At 44.7% G+C, this 18,429-nt stretch overlaps 1 protein-coding gene across 2 annotated transcripts in view; it reads left to right on the top strand.

The window, feature by feature from the left end:
• Positions 1–17,928, top strand: part of LOC129185705 (glutamate receptor ionotropic, NMDA 2D) — a 174,952-nt gene extending 157,024 nt beyond the window's left edge. For both annotated transcript variants that reach the window (XM_054783085.1, XM_054783084.1), the window contains exon 16: positions 235–17,928. In XM_054783085.1, coding sequence (XP_054639060.1) covers positions 235–3,381 — 3,147 coding nt within the window. In that variant the 3' untranslated portion in view covers positions 3,382–17,928. The remainder of the gene's footprint in view (positions 1–234) is intronic.
• Positions 17,929–18,429: the final 501 nt, after the last annotated feature.

Genomic DNA, 18,429 nt, shown 5'->3' with positions numbered 1-18,429 from the left:
CTCACACCATATGCATGTGATTATCAGCTCAGAGATAATATTTTCTTGCCAGGTTTATGTACTTACAGTACATGAAAGATAATGAACTAATAACCAAAGAGTGATTTGAGAAACGGCAACGGTTGCTTGTCGAACAGCCATCTGGCTCGCTTTTCAAGTCTTTTTTTGAGTGTCTATCACTCACTATGATCTCTCTGTGATTTTTTCGCTCATATTTGTTTCTTTTCTCCTCAGGGCATGTATAGCTGCTGTAGCTTTGAAGATGAAACGGCGCCGGGTGGTGCTAAATCATTGGTTTCTCATCACCACACTGCTATGGTTCCAGTCCCGTCCCAACCGCACGTTATTTCCACGTCTATGACGAGCCCGGCTATCGCCATAGCGCAGCAGCAGCAACCGCAACCGCAGCAGCCACAGCCCGTCTACAAGACGCCCCTACCTGGCTCTCCTCCCACCGTGGTGCATTCAGGAACAGCAGTGGGTCCCTCCAGCACCCCCATTGCTGGTGCACCCCTCCCTTGCTCCACCTTCCTGCCCAGGCCAGACCGACGATTGGCCGTGGTGGATCGCTGGAGACTGCCTAAATCTACAACAGCTGCCAACCCTCGAGCTGTAAGGGGGGGAATTCCTGACATGGGACCCTTTGCTCAAAAAGTCCCACCAAACTGGGCTTCATCTGCTGGAGGAGGTGGGGGACTTGATGGTTATAAGCGATATTATGGTCCCATTGACCCTGAGGGACTAGGGCCCTGCATGGAGCAGCAGGCAGGGTCCCAGACCCCCAAGACTATGCCCAGGGGCCACCCCCAGCCCCCTCCAGCCAGTGTGGCCTTCTACTCAGAGAAGGGCATGGACCACGGGGTGGGCAAGAGGGTAGTGGGAGGTGGCAGCGGAGGTCAGGGGAAAGGGGCTGTTAAAACTCTCGGAACTCCGAGACTACCTCCGAAGAGTCAAGCTCCTCTGCCTCCTACACCTCCACTGCCACACCCCTCTCCCCCTCTCCCCTCGTCCTTTTGGAGGAGGCGTAGGCCCAAAAAGCCTAAAGAACCCGGAGGTCCACTCTATGAGAACATTCTACCCCTGGGGCGGAGGGGAGAGGCACGAGATGGAGTGAGGGAGGGAGGAGGAAGGAGGGCACGCCCCCTTTCTCCCCCACTCTCACTTCCTGTGCCAGTACCCCTCAGCCCCTCCTATACACCACCCTCACCGTCGGCATCCTTGCACTATACTTCCTCATCATCTTCCTCAACGACATCGTCCACATCCACGTCCTCATCTGCCTCGTCTTCTCGCTCCACCTCCCCCACGTACTCTTATAGCTCCTCCAGGACCGGAGGACTCGATGAAGACGAAGATGACGACGACGAGGAGCTCACAGAGGAGTCCAGCCTTCTCCTCGGTAGGGGGCGGGAGAGGGAACGCTCAATCATTCGTCCTCGTTCCCTGAGCCAAGGGCGCTTGCCGCCGCCCGTCCCCCCCAGGAAGCCACGCACATCCTGGGGTGACCGGGAACGGGAGCGGGAGAGGGGGGGCAGCCAACTGTCCCAACTTCAAGAGTGGTGGGCGAGCTGGAGCGAGAGAGAGAGGAGCGGAGCCGGGGGAGACGCCGAGAGGCAAAAACGTGAGAAGAAGAGGAGAAAAGAGAAGGAGAAAGAGAAGAAGAAGAAGAAAAAGAGCAAAAAGAGGAAGAAGCGGGAAGAAAGGGAAAGAGAACGCGAGAGAGAGAGGAAAAGACGAAAAGTGAAAAAGAAGAAGAAAAAAGCGTTGAAGACAAAGAAAAGGAAGAAATCTACGGGGGGCAAAAGATCTGAGCCGGAGGATGGAGATATAGAGCCCGAGAGGGAAGGAGAAGTGGAGGGAGAGAGGGAAGGAGGAATACAAGACTACTCCTCCTTTTCTGCTCAGTATCGCAGTGCGTTTGGAGACAAGAGGCGGGATTCGTGGGAAGGAGAGCGGGAGAGAGTGAGGAGGGAAGGAGGCGAGGAGGGCAATGACAGGGAGGAGGAGGACAGCGGGCGAAGTAGGGAGCGCCATCCCAAATCCTCACACTCTCATCCCAGACACCGTACCCCCGGTAAACGCTACCCCAACCTGAACAAACTCCCCGCATCGGTCAAATTTTGGGTCAACGGAAGGGGAGGCGACCCAAACACGCCCCCCACATCCCTGCACCCCTTCTTCCCGTCCAGCAAGCGGCGAAGAAGCGAAGGAACGGATCGAGACGACGGCGGCAGGGTCGGAGAGAGGCGTCCTTTGTTGATGCCTTATGAGAAAGAGAAAGCACAGACCAGAGAGGGGCTTTCCTTCCATGAGTGGGATTCTGAGGATGATGAAGACGATGCAGACGAGGAGGAGGAGGAGAGGGAAAGAGTTAGGGAACGGGCGGGGGAGAGAGGAAGGAGGTCCGGTCGAGGAGCTGCGTCTGAGACTGAAAGGGATAGGCTAGAAAGACGGGCAGAGGACAGTTACTCGGACGAAGGCTCATCAGGGGAGTTTGGCCGTTTTGAAAGGTACTGGGAGGGCGGAGGAGCGAGCAGTTCCGGGATAGGTGGAGGCGGGTGGTTCTTTGGCACCTACCCCTCCCGAGAAAGAGGAGGCAGTGTCAATAGTCGTGACGATTCCTTTCTCGGAACGAGGGCAGAGGGGTGGATTGGTACTGATTTTTGGAGTTCAGGGGCAGGTGTAAGTTGGGGATCAGGGGGATCACAGTGGCCGCCGCCCACCGCAGCGTTCCCTCCACCGAGGAGATACTGGTCCATGGACAAGATCCCAATTAAGGGAGACAAAAAGTGGAAGGGAGGGAAGAGTAAGAGGCAAGCTAGGGACAGAGGGGAGGAAGGTCGACGGGCCACCATGTGTTCCTGCAGCCTTTACCCCCATCCGCATCCTTACCCTCACCCCCACAGCCGCTCGCACACCACCCATTCCAAGAGACGACCCACCTCGCTTTCACGTAGCCAGGAGGAGCTTCTCCCCCACTGCCACAGCTTCAGTGGGGGCTCTCGCCCCAAACCGCTTCCTACCAAGTCAGACACCAGTCAGGCCAAATCAGGCAGCCAATCTAACCTCAGCACACAGCCCACCGACCTAGCACTCGAGCCCCCGCCGTCGCCACCTCAGCCGCCATCTCTGTCTCCAACTACCCTCCCAATGCCCATCCCACCTCCGCCATCCTCATCTTCGGTCTCACCTCCAGCAGGGGTGGGGATGGCAGGCCAGGGCCAGATTCAGGCCTCTGCCAGTGCCAAACTCCAGTACCAGAGACTACGCTCTGTGCCACAGCCACGAAGGTTCTATTCGCCTCACCTGCCACTCAAAGCCAAGAGTCTGTGCTCACGTCGAGGGTCAGCCCACTTCTCCAGCCTAGAGAGTGAGGTATGACAGGGGGAGAGGAGAGAGGGAGACGTAGGCGCAAACACCTCTGTAATTGAGCACCACGGCGACGCGGCAGCCGGAGCCAGAGACGAGGCTGCCGCGGTGGCCGTAGGTCATCAATTAGCAGCCATTACAGCGGGAACTCATCTGGGCAGTTATCCTGATGCTAGCATTGCTCTGCGCGAGAGCAGCACCACCGCCAGCCGCTCCCTTGTACACGTTCTAGTAAGGGCAACAGTGAGACGCCACACCAGGGTAAGCTATACCCCCTTGGATGATTCCCACTACGACGAGAGCGAAGGCGAGGCCGCATCACAGAGGGGGGTGACAGTTCCGGAAGTCCTCCTTCGCTCAGAATTGAGCTTTGTGATGTCATCCTCGGTTCTCCTCCCCTCACCGGGTCACAACTGTGGATGGGAGTAGTCTCCAACCTGTGAGTAATGATGTCATATGTGTACACACACGCACGGGCAAAACGTGTCCTATGCTCGAAACGTCTCCCTCCCTCTGGCTTTGAGAACAATTTGGTGGGTTCAGAAGGGACACCCGAATGGTGGACGGTGGAAGGTGACCAGACGGGCCCCTCCCTCTTCTTTGCTTTTGTAAATGAGTTGATGAGTCACGTCTCTCATGCACCGTCACCACTGGGCAATTCATGAACTCTTAACGACCCAGCAACACCATCAGACCCATCTAGCTCTGCCCCAGGACCCCCAACTCTATGTGATGTCATGTTTTATTCCAAAAACAGTCGGACTGAACGGGATTCTATTTCCTCCTTGTTGGAGCTTGCTTGTCACCTGTGGTCCAACCAGAACTGGATGAGAGTATTTGGACAAAAAAAAGAATATTACTATTTAAAAGGGAAATATTAAGAACAAAAAAACCCACCTAGCATTTTTTTTCTTCTGTTTTATTCAACATGTTATGAATATATTTCTCTGACTGGGTTAGTGTTTTGAAAAAGAGGAGGCTGGATGTGGCTCGTGTTGGAAGTGGGAATTGTTGTGGCAAATGTCCCCACCAAAGGAAGATGATCATTTATTTTCACAGAGAATGTTATTTTTTGTCCTGTCCTGGGATGAAGGGGATGCTTGGTGCAGTATTTTTAATTGGCACTAGATGGCTGCCTAATATTCAATATTTGGTATTTGAATTGACATAACTGGCAAGAAGAATAAAGGGAAGGTGCAGAGCATTGAAAAAACCATGAACACGAGCCAGATATTGGAGATTATGGATTACATGAAGCACAATTCTTCAGTGTGTTTTCCAGGCATGAGTGCAGCACGTGCTACTGCACAATCCACAGGTCACCTTTCTCTTGTAATTAATGACGCAGTAGGACTTTTGTTGAAGAATGCTCTTATAATTTGGACAGGAAGATAAACTGTGAAGGGTTGGTAACAACTATGCTTATGGAAGACTGTATGACTGAGCAATATTCCCGCCTTCAATGTGACAGGGACGCTGAAACGTGTGGGTTTTTTTTTTTTTTTAATCGGCTGGGCTAATATGTTGTACATCTTTGATTGCTGGGTTTCAACCACGTGACCTGCCGTCACTTCCGGTGAGCAAGCATTAGATACGGCCACATACACACTCGGTATGTTTGTGCGATATTTTGGAGATTCAAGCGAATAACGGCGCGTGTGAGTGTACACGGTGTGCTGCATGAAAACAGGCCAAAAAAAGACGGGTAGAAAAGCAGTGGAAGCTTATCAGACATCATGAAAACAATGCTTGCAACATGTCAATTTGCGTTCATTCCACCCAATTATTGCGCATGAAGACATTCTTGTAGATGCCCTTCATCGTTTCTGCCGCACTGTTTCAGCCAGACTTTATATTCTATTTGTTTCTAGCAAGCTAGCTAGCAAGGCCCACTACCAAGCCGTCCGTGGAGCATCACTGGACATTCCAGGTGGCTACATTTCACATTTTGAATAAATCCGATAACATTAAAAATAGCACAGATTACCGATGATTTAAAATAAAAAAAAACATTACCCGTACTGTGCGGATGAGCAAATCAAGCGCCCCGTTTTTCTCCTGCCTGTGATGTTAACGGCCTGTCGGAACTTTCCGAGGAAGACATTTTGCGTGCTCGTTGTCCCAAATGCTCCGCGATGAGGGGGAAAAACCCCACATCGAGCACACAAAAAAAACCTCAGCACAGGATGTGAAAACAAGACATGTCCTGGGAAAACAGGACATTTGGTCACCCCATCACATCTGTACACATGGTTTAGCTTTAGGTTCATGGGAAGAGAGCGGACAGGCTACTGCGATACTATTAAAAATTGCTCTGATAACCGATAATTTGAGGTGAGATTACCTGTACTGTGCGGATGAGCAAATCAAGCGCCAAATGCTCTGCCATGAGGGCAAAAAAAACCCGAAACATTGAGCACAAAAAAACCTTATCAGCCACTGGAAACACCAGCGCCGCGCCGTTTGAAAAGTGCAAAAGGTTTGCCAGAGACCTCCATGGCGTCACACCGGCTGCTCGGAACGTGTGCCCGAATATAGAGCACGTTGCTGGGCCACAGCAGGTGGCTCCCTCCCTTCTATCCGCTTCTGATGAGGACTAATCAACAGGTACACTTGGTCAAATCCTAATTTGTTCCAGTCCTGAGAAGCAAAAGGTTGAAAGAAAAGATTTCGTTCATTTCTAGTTTTAATGTTGATTTTAGCATAAATTGTGCTTCTCGTTGCTCACTGTAAACTGGAGCGTGTTTATTGTATTGGACTTTATTAATCCCACAGCAGGGAAATTCACTTTTACTTTTTTAATTCACATTTAATCGGCTCCACTCCACGAGGGCGATAGCTGGTTAGCAAACGCCGAAAAAGGTGGTTTCTCGGGGTTTCCTGAACTTTTTTTTAACAGTGATTTCTACATGCGACAGCGGCAAATGTATGCAGCGTTTTTGCTGTGATTTGACATGACTCCTCGTCAGGAATACGCTTGCATCTCTTTGAACCGGGTGTGACGTCACATGAAACCCAGCAATTTGCTTTTGATGGATCCCGTGTGGTTCTTTTAGCCGTGCGGTGCGAGTCCAAGATGCTTTGTGTAGCGTGATTTCTTTGGAGCCATCCACTGTGTGAACGCTGCCAGCGTTGCATCTGACAGATTGCGTTTAAATCTCTCACACTAAGACCAGCCACAGCCCAGCTCTTCTTCTACTGTAGTTGAATGTAGCGTTGTCACCATGTAGCAAAACAACATCTACTTTTACAATTTGTAGCTTTTTTTGTGGATGCTGTGGATAATAATGGCTAAAACGGGGATTTGACTTGCTGTATGAGGGGCTGTGCATTATATTTGTGCATGTTGTCACAGATCGAAGGCTTAGTCGACCTTCTCAATCCCCCCTTTGGCAAGCGCTTTCTTTTACCTGCACATGGATTGCTTTTTTCTAAGTGTGTGTGGGGGCACTTTGTACAAAAAACAAAAAAAATGAATCTGTCATCCTCAAGAGAGCTCCTTTTGCCATTTTCCCACCCTTTTAAGAAGCCCAGAATCATCAGTGCATGTTGAAATGAATTCAGGTGTGCCGTAAGACCACGGCAAATGTTTAGGAGCCGGGGAAGCCACCTGTTTAGATGAGGTCATGAGCCTGCAAAACCCTTCATCCCAACACTGGTAACCATGGCAACGGTTTGCCTGTGCAGCAGCCATGTTTTAACAACCAACAGGGCTGAAAGGAAAGTGCACTTTTTCTTGTTGGAATCTTGCCCGTCATCCACAAGCCTTGTGTGTGACATCAACGCACGCCTTTCTCTTTTATGTGCGTTCTAAAGAAATAAAAACAGCGAAAAAAAAAAGAGGCAGCTAAGAATGCACGTAATGGGACGCACCTATTCGGCAACAACGCCCCATTTGCATGATGTGACCTGCATATTAACCAGGCTACAGCGACACTCTTATGATGGGCCTGCAAGCAAAGCGACTGTTCGTCGTGTATTATTTCTTTCTTTATTATTATATCTTAATCTGCCGCAACAAATGCAGGACTCATTGGAGAGGTCTTGATCATGAGTAGTGTTCTATTTGTAGTGGGTAATCGTAGCAAAGTAATTGACGAAAAAAGGATTATTTTTAGATACAGCGGCGTTTTCTGCTATTTGTCTGCATTGGCTGCTGTCTTGTGGTTTTTAGGAACGTTACAGTCTGCCTTCTGCCATGACGCGGGGGCTAGCTTGCTTGCATCCGCTAGCTTGATGCTAATATCTCATGAAAATCCCATAGATCGTCAAACCGATTGACATTGCGATTATTTGACCTGCGGTTTAGCTTTATCATAGGTAAAATGTGTACACCAAGCACATAAAACATTGTTTAGATACACAAACTGTTAAGCCAGGGGGATAAAACGAGCAATATGTAGGATAATATTACATATTCAGAATGTTGAGATGTGCATTGGCTAGCGATCGCTAGCTAGCAGTGTTAATATACATCATGGTATCACGTGAGCGGTTAGGATAGTCACAATCTCAACATGATCTTAGCATTTTATATTAAATTGTAAATAAAAACAGTTTCAAGAAATTCTAAGCCAGTAAAGTAAAAAATAAAAACAGTAGATGTAACAGGCTCAGCATGATTATAATAGTAATACACGGACCTTGGCAATCACAGAAATAGATCAATAAAACAGCTTTCTATTGCACCCCATTTCTTTTAATATAAAAACAAGCAAAAATAATTTGAATAGGCTGGATAATTTTTATTCATCAATAAAGATCTTAATATCATCAATGAAATTGCTTGTTACATCCAAGAACTACGTTGCTGGTGTAGCGACATCTCGCCGCACAACACCGTCTGTCTGCTAGCTGGCTAGCGACTAGCTTGACGACACACTTGCTAAGTGGTCAATCACCATACTTCACATATGTAATATATCGTCTTTATTCACCGAGACTGAGCTACGTAAAAATGTAGGCAATGCACGTAGCGCATGCACACCTGACACAATGTAACCTACCTACTGCACCATGTGGGCATAAAAATAAACGTCTACGCACACAACACCCATGCCAAAATGACACCCATATGCCCCCTCCGCAAGGCTTGCTGGGTAGCTTGTGGTACTTCCAACATGTCGCTGTCTTTGGCGCATTTTTGCTTGATTGCAAAACATGTTGAGGAGGTCGTCAGGGAAGTCAGACGCTCGTATACTCCTGATATCCAACGTTTTATCATTCATAGTTCATATTGTTGATGCCACAGGGCTACCCAGCATGCCCTGCGGGCACTTGTCGATTGCAGCTAAAGTTACGTGTTATGTTGAGCGCTGCGTTGTTGTTTATCACCCACGTAGTAGCAGTAGTTGATTTATGTGATACGTTAGCTTACCGTGGATGTGTTGTTATTCCGTCTGTTTGATGACCACCGATACATAGACGACCCCTCGGCCAAATGTTTTCACCCAATGTGGCCCGTGAGTCAAGAAGTTTGCCCACCCTCCATCTAGAGGATACAGCTTTTTTTTCTGAACACATCTGAGAGCGCAAGTTCCCCCCATATTGTGATTTCCACCATAAATATTAGTCTGACATTTATTTTGTCTCCATATTTAGATTCCTTGACCATGAAAACATACCTGTAGCACCGGGATTCATAATGATATCAATATTAGTTCAGTTGTTATTCACAAAAAAGGCATTTTCCGTAATGGCCGTTTTCTTCTGCATCGAGCTCCGTAGCTTTTGAAGATACAACAAATCCGTTAACACACTCCAGACTCCATGGTGTCTTCTTTGTTGCATGTTCGTAGCTTCATTTGGTGTCTTCCTGTGATGAAAGTTCCAAAGATCCCCTACTTTTTCATACTCCGGATCCTAGTATCCGGAATTACTCTATCACCCGGATCAGTTTTTGATATTTTGTAGAACCTGTCGGAAACCTGTCCTGTTTTTTTTTTGTGTGTGGAGTTTAATGCACAAATGCTGAAAATGCTGAAATGAGCAGCGTCATTGCTCCGTGAGTTGATCACAGTGCGGTTATCAATCACGGGTTTCCGACCACCGGTAATGATCACATACCTACCGTCCCATCACAAGCATGGATTAGCTGCTTTTTGTGTATCTTTAGAAGGCACAGAAAAGACAAAGACACGCGTGTTCACGTCTCACACAGGACTGTGGATGATGGGTGCACTTTTCCCTTAAAGCTGCGGCGACACGACACGGAGCGGCGTTGGTTTCGACTGAGGCGCTAATTCTGAAGTCTGTGACTGCATGAACAGAAGGGTCTCTTCAAAAATTTTGCTCCTTTTTGTGTTCTTTTCTTTCAAAAGAAAACAAGAATATATGAAAATATACTATGTTTTTTGAGAATGTACCATGTTATACTGTGATTTAACTGAGATATTTTATTGTATTCAGATCATTTGGATTCTACCATTTATCAAGAAATATATATGTACAAATATATATATATATATACATATATATATACATACAGGTATATATATTAGTTAAGTTTGGTATATTTGGAGGAAGTGTTAGATGAAATAGTTTTCAATGTTTTAGCTTTGTAGCCAAACTAGTAACTGAAATGATTTTGGACTTTTGATTCCTCCTATATGACTGTGAAGACATTAGTGCCTGTGACAAAAAAGACAAAGTAAACGTCTAAACTGGCTATCCATCTGTATCTACTACCGCTATCACTCCTCTCGTACTACCTACAATTACTTTCTCGACACTTTCCCCACGTCATCCTTCTGTTCCTTGGCACAGCCTGCGGTCTCTTTGCTGTCTCCTGTTTTATTAGCAAGCCATGATGAACGTTGGCACAGAGTGAGCGCTTTCTCTCTTTGTTCATCACACCATCGCCTCATCACCCCCTCCATGTCTCACTTAGCAAAAACAGAGACCAGTAGATACTGTGTTCTTGCTCCTTTGGATTGATTGTTGATGATGATCCAAGGGGCTGCGTTCACGCTTGGACTTCACTGCTTTGCTTCCCACCAACTACAGTGTTTGGGGAAAAAAAAGATTCTTGGTGCATACTTGGGTGCAGTTCGCTTAGCCTTCACGCTGGTATTTGTTTGTCATGGGACCAAAGGCTGCATAAACATACTGTATGCATAAAGTAAGCTTGTTTGGCATATCATGTGATGTAACTGAAATACAGCACAGGAATCCCTCGTTTATGGCGGCTAATTGGTCCCACACTTTCCAAACTGCCATATGTGAATTTCCGCCAAGTAGGATTCAATATTAATAAACATTTATATTTTCAGAGTTAGAGGATAGAGAACCTGTTTATGGCTGGTTTTAGCATTATTAGAGCCCTCTAGACATGAAATAACACCCCTATATTCACCTTTCCACTCCTATTACTCAATGTAGTAGACATAATAAAAGAAAATAAGACATATCTGTCATAGAAAACCTATTTACTACCTTCTAAATACGCTTTTTTAACATTATTAGAGCCCTCTAGACATGAAATAACACCCCTATATTCACCTTTCCACTCCTATTACTCAATATAGTAGACATAATAAGAGAAAATAAGACATATACGTCATAGAAAACCTATTTACTACCTTCTAAATACGCTTTTTTAACATTATTAGAGCCTTCTAGATATGAAATAACACACCAAGAGTCACCGTTACACTCCTATTACCCAATATAGTAGACATAATAAGAGAATATAATACATAGAAAACCCGTTTACCACCTTCTAAATATGCTTTTTAAAATGATTAGAACCATCGAGACATGAAATAACACCCCTATAGTCACCTTTACACTCCTATTATCCAATATAGTAGACATAATAAAAGAAAATAAGACATATAAATAACAGAAAACCGGTCTTCCCGATCTCCAAGACTGTGACTGTGTGGCCAACATGCTAACCACTAGACCTAATAGTAATACTAGACCTAACCTAATATAGTAAACATAATAAGAGTAAATAAGACATGCTGTATAAGACATAGAAAACCTGTTTATGACCTTCTAAATAGGCTTTTTAACATTATTAGAGCCCTCTAGACAGCCCTATAGTCACCTTTACGCTCCTATTACCCAATATAGTAGACATAATAAGAGAAAATAAGACACATGAGACATAGAAAAACTGTTTGTAACCTTCTAAATACACTTTTTAACATTATTAGAGCCCTCTAGACATGATTTAAAACCCCTTTTGTCACCTTTACACTCCTATGACCCAATATAGTAGACATAATAAGAGAAAATAAGACATAAGTAATAGAAAAACAGTTTATGACCTTGTAAATACACTTTTTAACATTATTAGAGCCCTCTTGACATGAAATAGCACCCCTATAGTCACCTTTACACTCCTTTTACCCAATATAGTAGCCACAATAAGATAAAATAAGACCTACAAGTCATAGAAAACCTGGTTATGACTTTCTAAATATGTTTTTTAACATTAACAAATAACACCCCTATAGTCACCTTTACACTCCTTTTAACCAATATAGTAGACACAATAAGATAAAATAAGACCTACAAGTCATAGAAAACCTGTTTATGACCTTCTAAATACGCTTTTTAACGTTATTAGAGCCTTCTAGACATCAAATAACACCCCTATAGTCACCTTTACACTCCTGTTACCCAATATAGTAGACATAATAAGAGAAAATAAGAAATATAGAAACCTGGTTATGACTTTCTAAATATGTTTTTTAACATGAACAAATAACACCCCTATAGTCACCTTTACACTCCTTTTATTTACTGTTTACAACACATTGCAACTCTTATGCCACAGGGACTAGAGATGGCTGTGAAGAGCAAACCAGCTTCCCTCAAATGTATTTCTTATAAACTTAAGAAGACAAAAACATACCACTTCCACACGGAAAAGGAGGAGAACTTTTTTTCACCCTCTCATGTGGAACACGCCATGGCTGACTTCATGCAGTGTTAAGGTAATGTCATGTACTGTAAGCTAATGTCTCAATGTTGTGTGTCATTACTGCTGCCTAGTGACCAGAATACTACATATGACTTGTATTTCCACATGTTTTGACTAATAATAGACAACAATAGACTAATAACAGCTATCGTTTATTCATTCATTCATTTCTGAAAAAATGCGATGTTGTGAGGGACCGTAATGCACTCCAGACACACAAAAGACTTTTTTAAAGTATAATTTGACATGCAGAAAACAAATTGCAATCCATATACCGTAAATGAAAGTTATAAATCAAACGAACATTTAACCTCTCTTTTACCTTCATTGAGGACATGATTATTGACAAAGGCGGCGGGCGAGGGACAAGAGATGCTCACGGACACCACCTTGGTGTTTTGTTATGAGTTATTTCTATATTCAGTACTGTTTCTCACCTTCTTCATCAGAATGCTGTGACTTGCAACTTCCTTTGCCTCCATTTCGGTTAATATGGTAGCCGTGATGAAAACAAAGCAGAGTATGGCGCAACTGTGTTAGGTAGCAAAGAAGTCAGCCGCTGATGACATCATAGACGAGCGACTCAGCTGACTCCCGCTTCCTGTTTCCATGTGTTGGTAAGCAGTTTTTGTTAGTGATTTAAAAAAATACTTTAATAACAGAGTGGGACTCCCGCCGCATATTAATAACACAACAACACGCACCCCATATTGTACGCTAACCGAAAAATGCACACAACATTTTTGCATAATATTTTGACGTCAACACGCTAACTGAGCTTCCGCTCTATTTTTAACATCAGGCTCGCTCCTCCCCTTCCAAACCTTCCTGCTAGCTTGACATCGATGTTCTCTGATTTTGGATCAACATTTGCAAAAAAGTGACTGTTGGAAATATTAGATTAGATTCTTTAACACTTACTTATGAATGATTTAGGGTGAATGAGATGAGGAAAAAACAGCCTGTTTTTGGAGATCTGTAAAAATATTAAAATACACAAATAAAAATATATGGAAAATTAATTACATTTTAGTTTTTCCCCATATTGAGTTATTTTCAAGCATAAAAAATGGCTAAATGAAGTATACAACTATAAGGCATTCAGAAGATGCATTCAAAGATGTGATGATGAGTCGTATCCTACACTAGTCACTAAGTGTCAGTAATGTTACATTGACGAGACAACAGCCGCCACAGAAAGTAAAAAAAGAACAACAAAGAACTCTCCCAATGCTAACACAAGTCTGTGTTGTGTCTATATTATGTCGGATTTATATCTTATTTTCTCTTATTATGTCTACTATATTGGGTAATAGTATAAAGGTGACTATAGGGGTGTTATTTCATGTCTAGAGGGCTCTAGTAATGTTAAAAAGTGTATTTAGAAGGTCATAAACAGGTTTTCTATGAATTATATGTCTTATTTTTTTAATTAATATTTGTACTATATTGGGTAATATGAGTGTAATATGACCATAGGGGTGTTATTTCATGTCTAGAAGGCTCAAATAATGTTAAGTGTATTTAGAGGGTGATAAAATGTTTCTATGACTCATGTCTCATTTTCTGTTATGTCTACTATATTGGGTAATAGGAGGATAAAGGTGATTATAGGGGTGTTATTTGATGTCTAGAGGGCTCTAATTGCAGTATGTTTTAAAAAATCATATTTAGAAGGTCAGAAACAGTTTTTATGACTTATGTCTTATTTTTCTGTTATGTCAACTATATTGGGTAATAGGAGGATAAAGGTGATTATAGGGGGTGTTATTTATTGTCTAGAGGGCTCTAATAGTGTTTAAAAATCATATTTAGAAGGTCATAAACAGTTTTTTATGACTTATGTCTTATTTTCTTTTATTATGTCAACTATTTGGGGTAATATAAGTATAAAGGTGACCACAGGGGTGCTCTAATAATGTTAAGACGTGTATTTAGAAGGTAGTAAACAGGTTTTCTATGCTCTAACTACTGAAATATTCCATTTATAACTAAAGGATCCTACTTTGGAAATTGACTTGTCACAATTGGGTCTGGAACCAAGTGACCGCCATGTAGGAGGGAGTACAGTAGTGTAAATATTTGAATGCAGAATTGCGAGTGTGCAGGGAATCCACCGTATTCCAAACCAAAATGCCATCTGCTGTGTTGGTTACTTTTAAATTCTGCTCTTTTTACCAGTTTGGATTTCATGAAAAGCTCGTGAAATACACTTTCAAAGAATGCCATTGTTGCATTTTCTCGTCCATATTTGTGGTTTCTGCATGCCCTTTGTTGTCATTTTAACGCCGCTGCGTGGCTTTGGGCTCACATTTGCGCCCAAGTGAAGTGAACTGCACCAGAGGTCACTTGCAAGCGGGCCGAGGCTCCTGTCTCACTGGTGCGTGTTTGTTTGTGGTGCGCACCGAGGTTTGGATGAGCACGTCCACGCTTGAGTGCACGGTGCTAGCAGAGCAGCAGAGTTTGAAGCAAAGATGCCAAGTGTGAACGCAGCCTTGATTGCTCTTTGGAATAACCTATGGACTATGTTACTATTCATGATGTGACTGAAATGTGTATCTGATGACCACGCCACTGTAGCACGTCTGGGCCGAAACCACACCACCAGCGAGTGAACCAGGCCGCAGTTGCTATGGCGTTGCCATGGCATTTTCATGGCGTTGCCATGGTGTCCTCCGCACCGCCACCACCTGGTGCCTGCTGGGTAACATAGCATACAGTCCTCACCCCCCTCCCTCCCCCCTACAGAGCACTGATCAAAGCTCCGCTGTGCTCTGCTCGGCTCAGCCTCCGGACGGGAGGCGAAATCTCTGAAAGCTGACGCTGGAAGGGCGTCTCCACGTCCGCTGTCACTCGTCTGGACTGGACTGGCGCCAATGATAAATGTGTCTATCATTCCCATCATCTAACCCTTAGATCTTCATATCGCTGACGCCAGCGTGGGGTGGGGATGTAAATCTCTTTGCGGTTCGATTCGTTACGCATCTAGGTGCACACGATTCCACTTTACTTTAAAAACAGAACGATTCGATACAGTGTACAAATGATACGATTCGGTACGACACGACGGGTACATCTGTTGATGTGGACATGAATGTTACATTATAAAATGAAGAAGCTAGCATGAAAGTGGCATTTTCAAAGGTGTATAAGAGCACGGCACATTCCCAAGCATGCTTTAAGGCAGGGCTCCCCAACCACTGGGAAAACACTTATTTAAATAATTAGTAAATAACTACCTCAAATGGATGGCAATTTTGGAAATATGGGCCATTATTGTATTAAAAAAACAATATACCACTAATAATCCCGCAGTTTTTGCATGTTGTTTGTCACGAGCGGCGACGTGTCCCACTTTATTCGACGGCCCTTCAACGCACCATCACGCTGCACAGATAGACTACCATACTGTAGTAATACTTTTCCCCGTTGTTCTTTCACCTCATATTGCTGATACTGTGTGGGAATGCGTAAGGGTAAGATTTGAGTGCTAATGTGTATATTTGAGGTACACAACAAAGTCCAGGCTCGTACTGGAGGATGGTGGCTCTGTATTCATTTAAAGCTTTTAATTTGATGTTGTTCCTGTCTTATGTACACCATACATAACAAATAAGATCAATTAGATGGTTTTAATGTAATGTAATGTGTTGAAAATCTTTCCTGGTGACTAGCAAGCGTGTCGCTAATGCTAGCACCTGCTAATGCTATTTAAATCCATTGTGGATTCTACGGCGCATGCGCGACCATCCTTTCACTGGCAGACCAGGCTGCCTCGTTGTTTTAAGAGACGGACTGTATCGCGATACCGGGTACAGTGTTCCCTCGCTACATCGCGCTTCACCATTTGCGGATTTTGCAATTTTGCTTCTTTTTGTTTTGTGTTCTGCGTCCTTGTGGTGTATTAGAGCGATCTATCGGTGCTCTTTTGGATGTGTCTGTTATTGTATTTACTACTGCTACCAGTAGAGGCTGTGCGGCTCCGCCTCCTTAGGAAGACACAGTCGACAATAGCCGGCTAAATAAAGCCACAACATCCTTACTGGCTAAGGGAGAACCCACCCTTTGTCTTCTGCGTCCTGATTGGCTGTAGACCATTGTCAATCTAATCTCCTTTGTGTCGTTTCCTGTTGCGGTCAATAGTAACTAGCAAACTAGCTCACTGTGTGAGCTACTTGCTAAGTGCCAATGAACAATAGGAGGAGGAGAAGCTAGCCGGCTAAATGAATCTTCGGTTCAAAGAGTAGACGAGGAGGAGGACGACGGCAGGAGCAAAATGTTTTAAAAAGGATGCAGCTGAACGGCGCCAGGACGAGGCACGGTCAGAGGAGTGAATATACGCGTGAGTCACTTCATCATTTCTTGTGTCCAACCTAGTAGGTTGGTCATTGAAATTCAAATGAAATTTGACCTTTGAGAGCGTTTAAATAAGAGAGAAATGAGATAAATTGTTAAGGCCTGTCTGAGAAAAGCGTATAAAATGTATGTTGAGTGGTTTTACAGCCTTAAAACATATAATCCTTGTACAAAAATAAAGTTGGCTACTTCGCGGATTTCACTTATTGTGGGCTATTTTGGGAACCAATCCCCAGCGATGAAGGAGGGAACGCTCTACATGTTACACGCATTCATCTAAGGGATTGTGGCTGATTCTTAGCTTGTCAATGCGGACGTCCTGTGGCATCAGCTTCCCCTTCACAACCCTAGCATGGGGTGTTGAGGAGCGTCGTGCCGTTTAAGCGTGTTGCATGTGCTTGTGTGAAAGCAGCTTGTCGCCGTCCTCTTTGAGAAGCATACCCAGGCTTTGCCCTGCGTGCATACTTAACACGACGCGCACGCCGTCGACGCGGCTTTAGTCATTTAGCAGGCCAAAAAGCTGCACCCCCGGCAGCTGAGACAGTGTGTTGTGTATATTTGGGTACGTTTCGTCCCCTGCTTGTTTTGTGGCGTCTTGCTTATGTCCTGTCCCTGCCGCTCACCATCACTCGCTCTCTGGTGTTCACACGCGTCCACTTCAATTTGTATTCCTTCGCTGACTTGATCCGCTTCCACGTCCTGATTTGCTGTGATTTATCCAGCTCTGCCATCCTTTGCGCAGTCCAGTCCAGGCTGGTGACAAAAAGCGTCTGTCTTTAAAAGAGAGACGACCGCCTCATCCTCCTGACCTGGGAAGCCAAGCCAGTGGTGCTCCAGAATTCAAACAGGGTCCTCATTGGCTGAATCGGCCGTGAATTATATCAAGGAAATATCGGAGCGCCACTGGTAGTCCTCAGCAGGTCGAGGGTGTTACGTCCCGCACCATGAAGACTTTATCTTTACCCACAGAAACCAGTGTGTGTGTGTGTGTGTGTGGGTGTGTGTGTGTGTGTGAGTGTGAGTGTGTGTGTGTGTGTGCGTGTTTTCTGCTCTAGTAACCTCTCCAACACTTAAGGCCTACTTACGGGTTTCCAAGGCAGGTTTCTAGTAGTGATGATGTTGCTCCAGCCCAGACTGGGCTGGTCTGTGCCCAAATTCAAATGTGTTAGTTTCTTTGACACTGTCTATCTGGGGGTGGGGCTGGAGGGTCAGTGCTGCACTTACTTCTTGACAATTGCTTCATAAAATATGATTATCTTTAATTACCACTTGTGGTGCCGTGTCTTCTTCCACAACGTTGTCTCCTTTGGCAACGTGCTGTGTTTGTGTGTATGGAATTTTGCCCATCATCCACAATCCTTGGGAAAAATAAGGAGAAAAGAAGCAGCTAAGAATGCCCGTAATGGTGTGCACCTGTTCCACCTGTGAAACCTTTATTTATATAATGTGACCTGCATGCTAACCAAGCTACAGCGACATTGTTGTTATTATTATTGTTATTAACATTGTTACGCCAAAGAACTACGTTACTGGCGTAGTGACACCTCACCAGACCACACCGGTTAGCTACTAGCCGGGTAGCGACTAGCTTCAACACACACTCGCTTCTGCCGCCACTGCTGCTGTTTTTTTTCTTTTTTGAGTTTGGAAAAGTTAACGATAAGTTTGCCGTTCCTTTCTAAGCTCCACTAATGCTTAAAAATGACCACAATAGGGCAAATACTGTAAGTATTACGTGTTGTCATGAACGTGCCTGTTAGAAGATGCTC

The sequence above is a fragment of the Dunckerocampus dactyliophorus genome, chromosome 7, assembly GCF_027744805.1.
Source record: "Dunckerocampus dactyliophorus isolate RoL2022-P2 chromosome 7, RoL_Ddac_1.1, whole genome shotgun sequence".
Lineage (NCBI taxonomy): Eukaryota > Metazoa > Chordata > Actinopteri > Syngnathiformes > Syngnathidae > Dunckerocampus > Dunckerocampus dactyliophorus.
Note: the sequence above shows the minus strand (reverse complement) of the source record. Positions and strands in the feature narration are given on the sequence as shown.